This window comes from Tetrao urogallus, assembly GCF_951394365.1.
Source record: "Tetrao urogallus genome assembly, chromosome: 4".
NCBI classification, from domain to species: Eukaryota; Metazoa; Chordata; class Aves; order Galliformes; family Phasianidae; genus Tetrao; species Tetrao urogallus.
Genome location: NC_136817.1, coordinates 26,258,497 through 26,277,012, shown reverse-complemented (window position 1 = coordinate 26,277,012; position 18,516 = coordinate 26,258,497). Strand labels below are relative to the sequence as shown.

The 18,516-nt window shown below is 42.1% G+C and overlaps 1 protein-coding gene across 2 annotated transcripts in view; it reads left to right on the top strand.

Moving 5' to 3' along the window:
• The window catches only part of ARHGAP24 (Rho GTPase activating protein 24), a gene marked incomplete at both ends in the record, with an annotated part of 145,129 nt that overhangs the window by 106,377 nt on the left and 20,236 nt on the right, over positions 1-18,516 (top strand). The window contains one exon of one of the 2 annotated variants that reach the window (XM_079535129.1): positions 9,414-9,536. In XM_079535129.1, coding sequence (XP_079391255.1) covers positions 9,414-9,536 — 123 coding nt within the window. Of the gene's footprint in view, positions 1-9,413; positions 9,537-12,895; positions 13,008-18,516 lie in introns of those variants that run through there. The other variant, XM_079535130.1, reaches the window with a different exon arrangement.

The following is an 18,516-nucleotide window of genomic DNA, read 5'->3' as shown; positions in this document are numbered from 1 at the left end:
TGAAATGAGGATCTGGCAGTGCTTCTCAGTGCTATGAGGGCATCTTCTCTGTGCTATGAGAAGCTGAAACTCTGCTGATCACAATAGCACTGAAATCACTTAAGCCATCACCAGCCAGGCCCAAAATCTTTGCTGGGTGTTTTCTGACTGTGTACTTCTGAGGGGAAGAGGCAGAAAGCAGTAAACAGTCTTCTTCAAGGAAAGAAGCCAGTGTTGGAGTTGTGTGAATTTATGAGATGTTAAGCACTGTTTGTGCCCTGCAGGTAACTGATGCTTGGTGCCCCTTCTTTGAGGAAAGCTGAACTTGATGTAGAAATTTCAGAAGCATTTAAAGGACTGAAGAGTTGAGCTGATAATTCATGAAGTGATGCTGCTTCTGTCTGAGGTCATGCCGAGCCGATAGCCCAAAATGTTGCTAAGAGGCACAGTGTTCCTGGAGAGGTTTGATTACAGAGAACTTACGAAACAAATGTCCTGAACTGATGACTAAAACCTTCTGTTGCTTCAGATAAGCTAGATGGTCATATGCGGAGGCATAATTCTCTATTAACCTTCTTCAGAATAACTTATTCTTGCTTTATTTTCTGAGCATCTAAAACATGGCTTTGCATTCTCAAACAAGTATAATGAAATGATATGTATACACAATATATATTTGCTCCGTTAGCATATCGGTATCCTTTGGGTTGTGTATCCGTGCCTCGAGGAGCTATTATTTTCATCTGTGATCTAATTAGAAGTCAAATATTGGCTGAATTCACAAGTTGCTCTGTGCAGAAATGAAATATGTTGAGCATAATTCAGTGCAGACTGGAAAGTGCCATGCCAAGAATGTGAAGGAGCTGAGAAGTGAAACTGCTTAGGCACTGATCTCTGCTCTCTGGTGATAGCGATAGAACCCAAAGGAACGGTGTGGAGCTGCAACAAAGACCAACACATGCATGTGTTCTTTTTTCTCCTCTGTCTTTAGAAGCAGAAATGGATATATACCTTTAGAGTTTTTCTCTGCATTTGGTTTATCTCAATATCTATTTTCAAGTTACATAATGGTCATTTTGGATATCTAACTTGAGAACTTCAAAAAAGGTAATTATTGTCAAATGATAGGAGTGCTGTTAGTTATCTTTAAGATATGTCACATAAGTCAGAGAAAGTTGTGAGCTAGCTATCATCTATATTCTCTCAGGATAAATCAGTCATAGCAGATTGCAGCAGAGGGACCTATTAAATCTTGCCTGACCACTGATGCTTGATATTATGACCTCCCCAAGACCTTTCCCCAATTACTTGAATATATTGATGCCATCTTGGCAAGTCCTATTCAGAGCCCTCTTTCTCCACAAATTTTAACAGCTATAGGAAGTACCAAGTAAAACAGTAATTTCATGGCAAATCAGAAAAGTTAAATTTGGGAAATTGTCTGTAGACTCTGTAGCAGTATTGCAATAATCAGATAGCAACTAATGTGCAGACAAAGCAGTGCAATGTGGAACCCTTTCTGTAGTTTTGTCTGCTGGCTGAATGTGCCCAGGAGCTTAGACCTGGCTGCAGAATGCCAGGCCTCTTGGTTATTGGAAATGAGATGTACAAATGACATTGCCCAACACAAAGACAGCAGAATTAAAGCAGTAAAACATTTCAGCTGCACACATCACTGAAAAACCATGTTCCTCTTCTGATTCTTCTGGGAAGTCACAAATGAGTTCTGCTGTCTGTGAGCATCCAAGGAACAGTCAGAAGGGAAGCATCTCCTGTTGTCTGCATCCCCAGAAAGCAGTAGGCCAAAGTCAGAAGAATGTGAGAATACTCACAAAGATGGACATACTCTTTCTTTTTTTTCTTCTTTTTTTGTCTAAAAATAAGACATTGACAATCTGATTTTATATCCTCTGTGCTTTCAAGTTTTCAAAAGTTTTCTAAAAAGCCCCATGTCTTTAATTGTTCATGGAATTTGGCAAGACTATGCTTTAATCTTTACTTTTGTGAACTCATGATTTCACAGGAGGGCTCCTTATGGTGTAAATGTGCACATGTGAGTGGGTTCTGCAATTCTTTTTTTACAACAGGATCAATGCTGTGTATTTCTTAAATACTAGTGGTATGGAAGAATGCAGAGAAGTGGATTATTTGTGGCTTTTTTTTAATTTTTTCCATGTCTTGATGCAAAAAATATCCATGTCTGGTTCCATTGCAAGAGACAAGGAGTGAGAAACCTTTTTGAAAAGTGATATGGAGTGCAACTTTTTTAGTTCCATCAAACTGCTTCACTCCTTAGCTCCACTAAGTGCTAACAGTTTGCCAAGACCTGGTAACATTGCAATACATATTTCTTTCAGAAAATTAGAAAATTTCTCATTAGTACCTGGTTCTATTTTTGCAGTCATCTGCACTGGAAAAGGTTATGCTCTTTGAAAATTTTATTCGTAGCCTGGGCAGCCTGATTTAGTGGTTGGCAACCCTGCCCATAGCAAAGGGTTGGAGTTCACTGATCGTCAAAGTCCCCTCTCAGCCAAGCCACTCTGTGTTTCAATTAAATCTGTCTTTCTTTTCCCCATCTATCTGCTTCTGTGAACTCATCTCCAATATTGGCTATATAGGCAGGAGAGTCTGATTTCATCTCAGTTAGCATGGCTGGAAAACCTGTAGAAAAAATATTTTTTGTTGCAGCAGTTTCTCAACAATTCAGCGTAAATAAGTAGATTCACTAACAGTTGCAGAAAATTCCACCAAGAATTTTGAAAACGGCTGAAAGCTGCAACAATAGAACAGCAAAGATGACAGTTCAGACTGCATTTTATATGGCAGGGATGCTGACAACATTGGAAAATTCTGGAAAGCTGGAAACTATTCTCAGCAGGGGAAAACAGGCATGCCTCTTACTTTCACATGGCACTGATTAGCTGGGGAGGCAGTGATGTGTGGTGCTGCTCTGGGCTGGTGGAGCGTAGGACTGTGAAGAGGCTGACATGATGAGATGGGCTTTTAATGCAGCCTGTAAACAAAATGTTCTGGCTGCTGTGCTCTGAGCAGGAAGAGAGATGACATGTTCGAGTGGGAATGGCACGAGGGCAGGGGGAGAAGTTAGCTGTGCTGGCACCAGCATCTTGGAGAAGGGAAAGGGGGGAGGAACAGACACAGCAAAGTAGGTACCGTGTGGGGTCCATGTCCAAAGATGAGGGAGTGAACTGAGAGACTGACTTGAAGCAGAGGAGAATTTCAAACTGGGAAGAATGGAAGCAGAACAAAAGTAAGGGAGAGAGGAATAGTGAGACCTGTGCCTGAAAAGAGAAAGTGCTCTGAAAAAAACACATGCATGAGAGATGCTTTGAATTCTCACCTTTCTTTTCCCTCTTACATTTTTCTAACACAGCTATGACTGCTGATGTGCTAGAATCACAGCTTGTTACTTAGGTACTTATGCAATAATTACATTAGGACAAAGGCTTTTAGCAGCTGTGCAGTACGCAAAACGCTCATGTATGGCATGTTTTCATGCTCTTATTGTGTGACGTCTTCTGTAAAACCTTTATAGACACATGCTGCAGTTGTAGCCCTGCAGCACTGCTGAAATCTCCTGTACAGGCTATTCATCATTCTACAGATGGTGAATAAATTTCCTGAACTTAATTTCAGGTATCCAAATGCAGCTGATTCATAGCTTCATGCAAACAGTTCCTCCTCTTGAAAACCTCTTGCTGTCTTTCAGGCTTACGCTGTAAGTAGGGAAATTGTGATGGAGCACAATGCCCACCAGGGAATGTACTTCTGTTAGCAGTCTTCTGCCATTTAGCTGCTTAAATTAGCTAGCAGCCTTTACTCTTAAAAGCTAGTATGCACAAAAAAGCCAATATATCTTTACTGCAAAGAACTGCTATTCAAGGTGATTAATGCAAAGATCAGGCTGGATGCTATCAGCAAAAAGTGTGGGTTTTTTTGTACTGAGGTATTTAAAAAGCAGTATCTTCATTATTGACTTGTTTGCAGATTCTTAATTCCTCTCTTAAGGAAAATGGATTAGTTCTTTGTGAAAAGAAAAATTAAATAGTGCCCCTGATATGGAAGTGAAATGAGTTTGATAACTTTGTATTTCAAAGCCAAGGTTCTTAGTGGTGCTAATATTAGTTATTTAAAAGGTATAGGAACAATGGAAGCAAGCCTACAAACCATCTCAATTTCCTTTCAGACTACAGAACAGAGGATATAACCCAGGGAGGATGTGGGTGCCCCATTCCTGGAGTGCTCAAGATCAGGTTGGATGGGGCCTGGGGCAGCCTGATCTGGTGGATGGCAAGGGCCTAAAGCAGGGGGTTGGAACTGGGTGAGCTTTAAGGTTCTCTTCCAACCTAAGCCATTCTATGATATAATAGGATAGTCCTGAGTAGAACTGTAATGTGTATATCTTTTTCAACCTAGCTTATTTCTGATCATCAAGGCTGTGGAGGCAATGCAACAGTATGACGGCATTCACAATATTGCATGGGGTCTGGTATCTGCTTTGGTTTTGACAGAACAAACAATTGAATCTGTAAAACATGAGGTTTACCTTTTGAAAAATGCTTAGAAATTAATGGTGACCACTACTGTGTCATAAAACCCAGCCATAAATAGATTTATCTATCTAAAAATCAGTGGAATTCCCAATCAATATATGTTGTGGAGACTTAGAAAGTATACGGTGTTTTTTTTTTCCTACTGTCTCTTTCATCTTTGCAGTCTGATTGATCATATACTATGAAAAATGGCTTTATGTTCCTCATTTCCATTACTGGTATGACACAGTAGACTCAGTGGAAGCAGTATCGAATACATGCAGAATAGAGTTTAGAGAATTAAAAATAAAAAAATCTGGTTATTGTCTGCAAGTCTTGTATTATATCTGCATCACCATAAAGATGCCCCAGCTAATCTGCAGAAATTCCTCCCTACTGTAAGAGCATACACATGGCTGCTTAGACAGCATTGTGTGCAGACCAGCAATGCTGCAAGATTGAAGCAGATGTGTCTCTTTCTGCTATTACTTTAAATCACTCATCTGAGATACAGCCGTTGCTAAGCCTGATGCACTGTAATAGAAGCCTTGAACTTATTTGCACTTGCCTTGAGGAAAGATTTCTCAATGAATCCCCGAGTCAGTAAGGTATTAAAATGCTGTTAAAACACAGTTACACCCAGGTGTTTTGCCCCTTCATTTTCCTTTGCAAATTTCAGTCTGTGTAACCAAACTTTTAGCAGTTAGATTTTTCTAATGGACCAGTTGGAATGAGCACCTACTCATGGTTCCAGTCAGACTGGGAAGCACAGGGTATGTGATTATAAGATGTAACAGCTGTGACAGAGTTTCTTGACTTGCTTACAGCTTCAGGATAGATGGATCCTGTAGTTGCTGATGTCAGTCAATGGAAGATGTATATACACATGGCTTTGAGTTGTCTTTTAGGAGCTCATTGGGATGTCAAGTCAGACAGCTCTGCTTAAAGCAACAGTGATTAGTGTTGATAGCAATGTTGGGTAATCATCATTTCAGTTTTGTTCTTAAACAAGGAGTTTCATTTAGGGGGAAAAAAAAAAAGTCTAACGCTGTTAGTTTTTGGTCTGTGCTACTCTGGTATCCTCTACCATTTGAAAAGATGATTACTACTTTGGTTTAAAAAACCTGAATGCAAATTATGTAAAATGAAACTCAGTGAAGTAAATGCATGGAAGCGCCATAACATGTCACTTACTACACTGTTTGCTTGTCACATGGGAAGACTTAAGACAACAAAGATAGGAGAGTGTCATGAATTCTTTGGTAATTATTCCTGTGTTGCTTGTGTGACTACTGTAGTCCTGTGCAGGAAGTACAAATTAATATCATACATTTAAGTGGAGAAGAGCATGTCTGCATCACTGTACTCTTTTCTATGTGTGGCCAGGCTCAGATTTATGCAGAACACAGACGTTGTATATGTTCTGGTTTGCAAATGGTATGGAATATCAGCTATGCCAGACTGGGACTTCTACCTTAAAGACTGTTACAGCTCAGAGGCTTCAGTTGAGACAAGGTGTGAGGGAGAAGAGGAGGGTATTCCTTAATGCACCACCACAGAAGTAGTGATAGACAGCAGTAGCTGGAAGAGAATTCCAGACCACGCAGTGGTCATAACTATCCAAAAGACAGACAATCTATGAAAACAAACAAACAAACAAACAAAAAAAGGATTCAATGGGGAAAAAACAAATCACAAAAGAAGCTTCAGGATTTTCAGAAATTTGTCTAAATATCAGTTCCTAAGTCTTTTTGTATGTATATAAGCGACTTGACTTGTTTTATCTTGCTTTTTGTCAGTTGAAGAGTGGTTAGGAGTATTTGAATACCACAGAGAGGTACATTCAGTACATTCATTGAAAACTTTCTAGCAGATCAAAATTTTATGATTTGGCATTTTCCTGAGAAATGAAAAATGTAGACAATGAATGTGAAGCATCCAAGCAGGAGGCTGTGTCTGGAGCAAAATCAGCAAATTCTGCTGCTGTGCCAGTCTGCTTTCCACCATCTTTCAGTTCTCATTCTCAACTTGAGGATTTCTGAAAATGTGGCTGCACAAGCAAACAGGGAACTTGGAAGTTGGTCTCCCAGTTTCTTCTAATTGGAATGTGAATATTCGCTTGAGGTTGGCCATGACATTCTCAGCTCAGAAAAATCAGATTAATCCTACTTTTTGATGTTCCTCTTGGGAAAAAACTCTTTTAAACAGATGGTATGAATTTAATCCCTTTGCATTCCATTCTCAAGGATGCTGAAACTACTGCTTGTGAGAAATGCAAGATGCTTTCAAAATGACAAGCAAATACTTGATTTTAAGTTGAGCCTCAGTTTAGTCAGGTAGGAAAAAGGTGATGGATTAGAAAGAAAAAGACACCAAAATACCTTGCTTGACTTTTTTTTTTTTTTTTTTTTTTTTTTTTTAAGCTGAATGAATTCACATTTGATAAGAAGCAGGTGAGCTGTTGAGCCCAACACTACAGGAAACAATCACCCTTAAATTTGGTCACCACATTCTTATGCTCTTCCAATTGTGTTGTGGAGCTGCATGAGCAAATGCAGGCTGTTCCTGCTCGTTTCCCCTGTGGAGTGGATCCCTGCAGGAGCTGACCTCTTCCTCTTCTAATTGTATTTTTCCGGTTGGTAGCAGGAGTTCTTAAAATACCTCCTCTCTTATATCAGAGCAGTGCTGGCTTTGCACAGAGCTGCACTCAGCATGGGGCTGATCCTGCTCAGGAAGGCAGCAGCAGTCTGTACTTACCGGTTACTGAGCTGCTGGTGGAGGCAGGAGGTGGCATTTGAGAACCTGTACATCACTGCTGGTGCAGAAGGACGGGTAGAAGGAGAAATCCAACCTTTCCTAATTGGAAGCTTCACCATGGCATTGTGTGCTTTCACATTTTCCACTCTGAATGGATATCCTGGGTGGATTTATTCAGTAAATGTACCTCATTTCTGATGCTGCCAAGAAAACAGATTAGGGATTGGTAAGGTCTGTAGGAACAAAAATGTGTTATTACATTGTTGTTTTGAGAAGCAGATGGGTTCCATGTATTTTTGGCAACTGCCAGAGGCTGGAAGAAACAGGATGTACACATCAATTGTGTAAACAGCAGCTTTTCATCTTGAATATGTCAGAGTCAACTTCTTTGATCAGGTACACTGGGTTCTGCTCCTTCCATGCCTGTAACACCTGCAACATAGTGAAAAAGATGAAACAAAGCTGAGTTTGTATTCCAGCCCCTTGAGTTGGCCATAAGCAGCCCACAACCCACATCATTCTGTGTTTCTTGCTCTTGGTCTGACAAGGCAGGAAGGGGATCCTGAAAAACAATTCAGAGCTATACAACAACGCAGGTAAAATATATGACGATTTGCATGTCCACAGGAAAGGATTAAGGCTATATACATACCTCTAATGGACTTAAATGATAGCACCATTTTCAAGTTGAAGCACTTAATGGCAGTATCTATGGTATGAATGGATGTCTCATTTTTTGAGATGTTTCTTGCTCATTCTCCATTATAGCAGTAACAGTAATGTTATGTAGAGGAAAAAAAACAACAATACAATCACACAATTGTAGGGGTTGGAAAGGACTGCTTGAGATCCCCCAACCCAAACTCTAAAGCAGATCCCTAGAGCAGATAGCACAGGAAAGTGTCCCCAGGCAGGTCAGGAATATCTCCAGAGAAGTAAACCACAACCTCTCTGGGCAGCCTGTTCCAGTGCTTTGTTACCCTCACAGGAAAGGAGTTCTTCCTTGTGTTTGTGTAAGCACAAGTTTTATGAACAAAACAAAGAAAAAAACCGACATGGCTGTGATGCAGGCTTTTTCTCTGTATTTTGTTTACTACTATTGTATTTAATAGACATGACAATATATTAAGACCTTTTGTTTGTGTATCTATTTTTGGGTGTTTCCAGGATGAAAATTCATCAAATAACCTGAGTTCAGTAGACTATGTCACGCCTACTCAATGCTTTTGAGTGTGAGATCTGTCCTGGCTTTAGTCAGGTTGCTTCCTCATCCTTCAGAGCATGGTTGGAGCAGAACAACCAACCCATGCTTTGTACCAGTTCCTATACTAATAACTGAATATATTTCAAAAGAGAATATGCATGCTGTTTTTTCTATAGCATTGGCACTTAAAGTAGGTTCACTGCTATCTTTAACAATGACTGAGGAAGAAAAGCAGTGTTTCTCAGGCTTTCAGGTGGTGGTATGTTTCAAAATATATTGTACTTCAGGTTATTGCATTGCTCCATTGGATGCTGTTTGGGGAAATACATGCTGTATGAATAGCTGCAATTTGTAGAAAATGAGTTTCCCTTAGCCTCCAAGTTCAAGTTTAATCTTCATTAGGCCCATCCAAAGCAGTGGGTTGTGCTGTGCTCACTGCTAGTAACAGCTGCTTCTTTTGAAAGTCGCAGCAGCACTCTGGTGTATCAAATGTCATTGCTATGAATGTGACGTGCTGCATCCCTGAAAATAAAAACAGAGTCCTTGCTGCTTGCTCAAAGCACACTTAGCTGTCTCTGCATTTATTTTCTCTGTCACAGTATAGTGGCTGCTGCAACACTTCCAGTGCATATATCAAGTTACAGATTAGTGCGGGCCCCATGGCTCTTGGAACAGCATGGGTTGTTTACCGATGATATTTATCCTCTCATTTCCTTTTGGAAGTGCAACAGTTTCTCGCTTTCTGATGGGGAGTGTACTTACAGAACCTTCTCTACATGCCATGGCTGACAATAAACGCTCCAGTGTACAGTGTCTGCTTGCCATGGAGCTGCTGTTACTCCTTCCAGTGCTCAGACTGGCAGGAGCTGGCTTGACAGGAAAGCAGAAGGGTTATTCTAAAGTGCTGCAATCTTCTCTTGCAGGAGGAGACCGAGAGCGGATGACAGCTAATCATGAGACATATCTTCTTATGGCGAGCACGCAGAATGACATGGAGGATTGGGTGAAGTCCATCCGCAGGGTTATATGGGCACCGTTTGGAGGAGGTGAGTCAGTGAGTGAACATGCAAGGCTTTTGGCTGCACAAAGCATGTAGGAGGCATTTTGTTCTCCCTCAGTCACAGAGTTGGAAGAGAAGAACAGTATCTTTAAACAAAACAAAACAAAAAAGTGGAACAAGCCCATTGGTTTAACTTACAGTGCATCTATAAGGCATTCTCCTGTGCAGAGGGCTCTATTGAAATGCCAGAGCTGCTGCTACTCCTGGAAGGGATGGCACTTTATCAGTACAAGAGGGATATTGTCACAGAAAATGGGCCTATGAAATTAGCTCTTCTCTGGGAGAACTAGGGCAGTTTCTTTGGTCACCAGGTAGAAGACCGCCCATGTTTTTCACAAGTGCTTGTTATGAGAATCTGTTGGTGATTCTGTTGCTAGAGACAGCTAAGGCCAATGCCAATTGTCCAGGCCCGGGGACCCCAGCAGTAGAAAGGGTAAAACTGTTGGATTGGGTCCAGAGGAGAGTCATGAAGATGCTCAGAGGGCTGAAACACCTTTCCTGTGGAGAAAAGTTGAATCAGACGGGCTTGTTCAACCTGGAAAAGAGAATGCTGTGAAGAGACATCATTGCAGCCTTCCAGTACTTGATGGGAGCTTATAAGCAGGAGGAGGACTGACTTTTTACACAGTCTGATAGCGATAAGACAAGGGGAGACATCTTTAAACTAAAAGCGGGTAAATTTAGGTTATTTGTCTGGGGGAATGTTTTACTCAAAAGGTCCTGGCACTGCTGTCTAGGGAAGTTGTGGATGCCCCATCCTGGAGATGCTCAAGACCAGGTTGGATGGGGCCCTGGGCAGCCTGAGCTGTGAGCAACCAGCCAACAGCAAGGGGTTGGGGTCAGGTGAGCTTCAGGATCCCTTTCAACCCAACCATTCTAAGATTCTATTGCAGCCAAACAGCAGCATACACTACTGCTGCGATATAAACTTGTCAGTACCTAACAGAAGTGCATTTTTCATGGAAAGAAGCTAACTACATGCTGTATGTGGCTTCTGCTTGCATAAAACTGCTCTGTGACACACAGTGGGCCAAGGCAGCCCTGCAGCACTGAGTGGAGAAGTGGGGAGCTGAAATCTGGTGAATCTGCACACAGAGGCTATGACAAAGCTACAAATAGAAACCAAATCTCCCGAGTCCTGACTCCATGCTTTCTTCATCAGCCCCTCATTTGCTTTTATAGGGCAAAAGCTATTTCTGGTTTGCAGCTGGGAATCTTTCCAGCCACCATGGAAACTCATAGGACACCCTCATTGTCATAGGAACGTGTAATGCCAATTACTCAGAGAAGTACCTGACTGAGGCATTTGCATGCTGATCTTCATAAAGAAAGGGAAGATTGCAATCCTTCAATTACTGTTTAAGTTCACTTGTAGTTAACACATTTACCAAAATGTTCTTTGTTTTTCCCTATGGGATATCTTGAGCATATCTTTGATTTCAGAGTTAAGTGGACTGAGAAGTAAACAGTTAACTCCTGGAAAACATGAGAATAGATAGAAAATGATTTGGGGTTTAATGATTGTGGAGAATGTCTGGCTGTCGTTTCATGGAAAAAGCAGTGTCATGGGAGCTGTCACCGCTAGATCTGTGCAATAGGATGTCTCCCATTTCATTAATCATTGCTTATTTGATATTGTAACATACCTCAAGTTATAACAAGCCCTATTAATTGTTCTGTAGTTACATATGGGTGGACATGCTGATATTTTGATTATTCCTTCCTACATGGTCATGCCTGCAACAGTCTGATCCTGTTACAGAAGGGTTCCTTTGGCTTCAGGTGTTTAGGAGCCTGTGCACCAACAAGTACATAAAATTATTTCAGACAGTAAATTAATCAAAAGAGTTCTCTAGCTGTTGCCTAAATTTCAGCACTAGTGGCAAAGCACAGTAGTCTGCTGTCGTACAAGTCAAGTACCACTTTCACAAGCAACATACTTGAATTTTCTGGTTCTGTAACGTGCTGAAAGCAAATCATGTGTGTGTTCCGTGGATATTTGTGAGCCATGCTGAATCCCCAGTACCTAAAGCAGTAGGAAAGGACTCCTGGTACTGGAGCAAGGATTGCTGTAGATGATTAACCGTATCATTACAATGTTATTTGTTAACCTGTGCTAGAAGGGAGGAATGAGTGGAGGGAGGTGGGAACCTACTAAGGTGTTCAGAAACAGCCTGTCGGGTTTTTTTGTTTGTTGTTTTTTTTTTGTTTTTTTTTTTTGCTTTTTTTTATTGAAGAGCACTGGGGAACTGTGGAAAAAATTCTGACGGGGAAAAGCAATGTAAATGAGGCAGGGCATGCAGTGCCTGTTTGCACTTGAAATTCCTCTCCTGATTAGACATAGAAAGGCAATTTTTGCAGAAGGGAAAGGCCTGAGCGTGAGCTGCAGAGCCTGCAGCCACGGGGGAGGGAGGAGGCAAGGAGCGCAGCGCTCAGGTCTGGCAGCTCCTGCAGAGCCAGGGCGCAGGCTGCTGCCTCGAGTCAGCCCAAAGTCATCCGGCAGAGCAGGGAGCTGCGCTGCAGCACAGCCCTCCTCCCTGCACCTGCTGCACGCAGCGGCACAGGCTACCATTGCTCGGCGTGGGAGCAGGAGGCAGAGTGGAGCATCCCCGCGTGTAGGCACGTCTTCCTCACAGCAGCACGGGGTCTTGCTGGCAAGGATGTACTCATGCTGCATCTGACGTCCTTCTCCCACGAGAGCTCCTGGTGGTTCGAAGGCGAGCGAGTAAGAAGCCCACGCCGGCGTCAGGGATATAAAAGGTGCTTGGAGAGGAATCCGTGATGGACAGAGAGCCTTTAAGGCGAAGGGGCCGCTATTTCTGCTCCTCAGCTGCAGGGCTTATAGGAGCCAGCGAGGAGCATCACGTCCCAGAAGACCCTTCAGTCGCCTTTCGGGTATTATTCTCCCCTTTCTCCTTGCACACTGCAGAGCACTGACCTTGTCCTGTGAATTTGGAGTCTCTGCCTCTTGTTCTGGCCAGGAGGAAGGAGACTCTGCATCTCTCTGTGCTGGCACTTCAGTTTGAATGGAAGATAGATCTTTCTGCTGAAACTCTTTTGTTGTGACATTGTATAAGAGACGGTTGTCTCACCGCAGGAAATAAACGAAAGGAAACAGAGAGACGGAAGGAAATTGTTCCCCCAAGCCAAATTGAAGTGGGGAAGAGAACATTAAAATTACTTCAAGCTCTCTCTGGTAGTGAGAAGACTGTTCATCTCCTGCTCCAGAGGAAAATATACTGCTTCAAAACTCCTCAGCAGTCAGTGAAGATGAGCAGTTGCGTTGTTTCTGGATGCAGCTGCTAAAGGCGATCTCCGCAGGGCCGTGGGGCTCCGGCCTGTATGATGCCTGAAGACAGAAATGCTGGAGTCCGCAGCCCTGGTGCCTTAGCAGCACCTCCTTTCCTCCCCAAAACTACTTACAGGAAAATTAAGCGGTGCTTTAGTTTCCGTAAAGGTAGGTCTGCTCTGTCCCTGTGTTCTTATTGCAGGCAATGCCAAAAGTCGGGGTCTGTGTGTGCAGGCAGATGAGAACACTCAAACAAAAGGCATGAAACAGTGCAGATGCTGACATTTCATGAATGATTTATTTTCCTCTTTGTTCGTTTGTTTGTAGTTGGCCAGCTAATGCTGTCTGCTCTACAGAATAACCCATGGATGGGCCGCCTCAGCGAGGTGGCTGGAAACAAGGTTATTGCAGAGCATGTGAGCAAAAAGCATGGAGAGGAGCTGAGTGTTGCTGAGTGCTACCTCTTTGGCTTGCAAAATTCCAAGAGAAAGAGTGTAGGTTTGTATTTTTGTCTGTGTGGGAGGAGTGGCGAGGAAAGAGGGAGTAAAGGAGCAGGATAAATATGCACATATGTGCAGAACACCAAGTCCTTGGATTTGGAGATTTCTGATGGACTAAAGCGGATCCCTACAGTGCACTGTCCTGCTGCAGCTGCTGCACTGCCAATTTACTGTGCTCTCCTGCAGTCTGCACTTGCCTTCCCACCTGCTGCAAAGAGGTTTATAAGGCCATTTTCTGCATTGCACATACGCTTGTAGAAGCAGAGTATGGAGAAAGGCAGAGAGGAGGCTGTCTTTCAAAATATGTCAGCTGGAAGGGAAACACACTTTTAGAGAGAGAGTTACAAGTGATGATAAGGTGCTATGGTGCTGAGGCTGGAAGGGAGGGAACAGAAATTGTGCATGGCATTGAAAGCTGTCTGCCCCCATAACCTCCCTCTCTGAGGCCAGAGCTTCCCGTGAATGCTGGAGTTGAGCCCCCCTGGAGGCTGTCCAAGAGGACATGGATATGTCTGTACAAAGTGTGCAGGTGTGTTTCAAGGTGTCAGTGTCAATTAGAGCTGTGTGCTGTTTGTACGCTTGACTATTTGAGAAATGTTTGGAAGTTTAATAAAGGATGGACAGATGATTTTGCAGACAGCTGCTTTTTCACCTGGGGTGCAGTTTTAGCCACTCCAAGCAGAGCTTCAACTGTTTATTATTTCCCCATCTGCTTTGACACACGAACTCTTCTTGTCTAAAATCCTGAGTGAAGCTGCAGTGTTTTGGGCAGAGAATTGGATGAGGGAGGTCACACTGCTAATTTGCTTTCCTCTAAACATCATTTATTTCAATTGCTTTCCTATGTATATGCACTGTCAAGAGCATTGTCACGTGGCCTCAAGATCAGAGAGTTGCAGAATGCTGTGTGCATTTTTAACAAGGTCTGTGTCCTACTGGATACAATAGAAAGGTGGATGTTAACTGGGCTTTACAGTGTTTTAACAGGTAAATTAAACAAACGACACCACTCTTAGAATTGGCTTCAGGAATTCTTCCAACTTCATTTGCAGATTGTACACCTCAGTGAAAATGAAGGCAGAACCAGCCTTCTGCAAACCAGTATAAAACAGATTGATTGGTTCTAAGCTGTGCAACACAGCACAGAAATTAAAATGAACAGGAAGAGCCATTGGCTGGTCACTGGGAGAACTACATGATATTGTGCACTGAGGCAGAAATGCACCACCAAGGTGATGCAAGGTATGGAACCTCCGCTGGAAATTCACATTAAAGCTGCATTGTGTTAGTCCCTGAAAAACAAAATGTCAAAGATGTTTGGAGGTCACCTCAGTTATGAGAAATAGCCTCTCAGTGGGGGGCATCTGAACAGAGACACAGCCAGGAGTCTCTCAAGCCTGTTTCAGGGAAAGTGCTCTCTGTTTGAATAGCACCATGGGAATTTCCTGCAGGGACATGCAGGATGAGTGCAGAAAGGAATACCAAGGGTGGCTTTGCTGCCACATGCAGCGTGAGAGCATTCAAGATGCACCAGAGTGAGCCGAAGGTGCATTGGCCATGACAAGAGAAGGGAGTACGGGTCCTGATCTGACTGTGATGAGTTCCTGGTGACATTTTACAAATTGCCTCCCTTCCTTTCCAGCATGTAGCTATTTCTGCTCTTTCAGAGTTGTATTTGTTCTAAGCAGTAGCATCAGATGTGCAACTGTGTTAAGCTCCAGGAGAAGGACCTCATCTACTGCCAGTGTTACACTGAATGTGGGGTGGGAAAAGGCTTGTTGGTAAGAAAAAGAGTCAAGCAGGAACTAAATTCTGCCATCACCGTGTCTTGGTGTTTGTGTTTCCATTAAAAAGCTCTGTAGAGAAGAAGGAAATACTGTTTGCCTTTGATCTGTTCAGAGCAGCACTTGGTGATGGAGAACAGCAGAATAGAAAGCTGGTGAGAAACAACAATTTAAAACTCTGTACAAAGAGTTACTGTATTCCCTACTTTGCTGTTGAAGTCCCTCCATCTCATCTTTTCTATATTTTCAGTGTCATTTAATTATTAATTTGAAGTTGAGGGATACCTAAAGTACTCTTCCAAAGCCCAAGCTGAGGTGAGCTCCTTAGACCTTTACTGACCTTTTCTAGTTGCTATGGCCCTTAAACTATGAGCTTATTTTGGAAAGGAGGAGGTTGTTTCTGGTGCACAATGTGTGGAGGTAGTGTATGATGTGATGGAGCTGGAGAGGCAGGTATGTTTTTTCAAGCAGTTGGCATGGAGTGAGGTGCCAGAACTGCCATTTTTATCTTTCTTTTCTTCTTACGGATCAGCAGACTTGAGATGTGGCCTCTTACTTTGTTCAGCAGAAACAAAAATCATTGACTAACAGCATTCTTGTGTTTCAAAAACACGCTCTGAGTAAGTACTGTTGAAAATACCCCAGTGTTTACACAACTCTTGAGCAGACATAAACAGAATTTGGGTATAGCATTGTAATGTCTTTCATAAGCTTTATGGAAGCTTGGAAATCCAGTTTCTCAAAAGGTTTACAAAACTTCTGCCACGGGAATGTTCTGGTTAATGAATAACCACTCTGTGTGCCCTTTGCTATCATGTGATTTTCCTCTTTGATGTTATGCATGATCTTGGCTTAATTGGATGTAGCTTTAAGATCTACCAGGGCCTCCCTGGAAAAGCAGTTCTGTTGATTAAATCTAAAGACTGGTCAGAACTGGAAACATGTACATTTAGCTGCCATATTCCAGTTGTGAGGCAGACAAGCAAGCTGCTGCCATTCTGAATGTCAGGTTTTCTTGACACTCTATCCTTAGGATAAACCGAAACCATGGATCAGCACTTTTGTTTCTGGATTTTGGAGACTCTGAGATTTAGAAGAGCTTGGATATGGATTGCAACATTGAGGGCTCTTTCATTTTCTTCGTGGAATTTTTGTTCTTTAGTTACAGTAGTAGAAACGTTTCAAAAAAAAAAATGTCATGTGAAATTATTTCTGTGGCTTTGGTCATGGTGTAGTCTCTGTAATTTGGACTATCTTTTCACTGCTTCTCTATACAGGAGTTGCCAGTATTACAAGGCATAGCTAATAGTGTTCAGCTTTGCCTCTGCTAAGTTGTTAACAGCATGTTTGTAACTACACTTGATCAGAGCATTGTCTTTGCTTTGTTGTCTTAGTCTTTGTGAACTGCCAATCTGCAGTATCTCTGTAGTAGTCACTTGTGATATAAGAAGCTGAGAAAGATGATGCAAGAAAAGGAACCTTTACGGGGCAATGATCTGGCCTTTACAGTAAACAGTAAAAAAAAACCAACATGAAACAGAAAGATATTGAACAAGATAAAAGTTAGGACAAAACCTGTGGAAGCAGTGTTGTCATGTTTCTGCCACTTCTGCCCCTGGCAGCAGAGTGCTTTTTCCATAAGACATCAGCAAGTCTGCAACTTCAAGTCAATATTTATGCAGCCTTATCTCAACCAACTCCTTTCGTGGCTAAGTGCTGCCTGGTGCAATGTTCTGCATTTATTAGGTGAGGAAAATATTTTCTTTGGAGAAGTTCAGTCTGCACTTAAAAATCAAGCAAAGCCTGCCTGGGAGAAATGCCAAAGCCAAACAAATTGGAGAACACCGAGTAGAGTAAATGGTGATTTTAGGAGCACTTAAATACGTAACAGGGTGATTTCCCATTGGTTTTCCATGAGACTGAGATCTTAACTTCAGGTTACTGCATGCTTGTCAAAATCATCAACTAGATATGGGATTCCCAAAGCAGAGAGTGGAGAACCTCATGCCCCCAAGGAAGTACAGTGTTATCTCCATTCTCCATAAGAGAGCTGAGTTTCTGAGGGTTAATCTGGGATGTGAGGGGTGTGGCGTATGGACCCCTGAGACCCTAATTATGGACATGACCAGATGGGATGCAACCGTGTTCTGAGGGTCATGTAGGATCTGCACCCAATCTGTCAAATCTAGACAACTGCTGTAGTTATTCTGCCTCTACCCCAGGACATTCTCAGCTATGAGTATTTTAAGTGTCTGAATGAAAAAGTCCCAAAATTTGTAAAGCACCTTCCTGCAGCCAGTAGTAGAAACAGTTGCATTTACACTTTAGGTAGTAAGAGTGGGATTTCAATGACATCACTGGTCACTTCTCCGTCATACTAAATTCTATAGATTTTGCTTGTTTTATTTTAAAGGTTTTTTCCTTCAGTATCTGTGAATTGCTGCTACAATGCAGATCCAAGTTAGTTATATTCAATTAAAGTATATCGCTTTTAGTATGTGAATCTGTTATTACTTTCTATGTGTGTTCAAAAATACTTGTTACCTCAACTTACAGATATTTTAATGCTTTGTGGTTGCCAGCTCTTTTAAATATACTGCAGCTTGTGTTGGGGTGCATCAGCAACTTATAACATTGTAGGCTTTTTTTTTCTCCCCCAGCACAAAATCCTTTACTCTAATTTTACTCAATGTGTATTAGACATGTTTTGAAAGCCAATACTAGAAAGAAAGAAAAAGAGACAGAATGAAAATGTATTAATATAAAGTTATGCTGTTTTGACTGTGGTGTCATTACGGATAGCGAATTTCCAAGCAGTCTGGTAGATTTGAGAACTTATTCTTCTACAGGTTCTAATCTGGTCTGCAAAATGTACCTTATTGAAAGGAATGTTAGCACGAAGAGAAGAAAGTATGGCTAATGAGACAGAGCTTATCGTACTAATTTTACTGTCAGTGGATATGCAACGTAATTGTACATCATATAATTGAAATATTTGCATTTTCTGTTGATCAGTTTTGTTTGAAAAGAATTGGAAATTCTTGTTTAAAAACAAGAACAAAACAAGAACTCTGAAGGGTTCTTGAAGGGAAGCTCTGACTCAATTTTCATAGGCCAAACTCAGAGGAAGAGGGCCAAGTTCTGCACCGAGATGTGGGGGAGCTGAGGCACGTGCTGTTTTGATACAGGCAAAGGAAATGGAATGTGTTTTGCCAGGGAAAGGGATAGTCTTTCAGGTAGAACAAAATTTCTTTCTCAGGTTGTAAGAGAATATTGTCAGAATAGAGCAGGACTGCTTGCGGTAGCGCAGGGGGGAAGGATTAGAGACCCTGGACATGCATCGAAACAGGAATGTTTTTCACAGTGACAGTCAAGTTTAGAAACAGGTTGCCC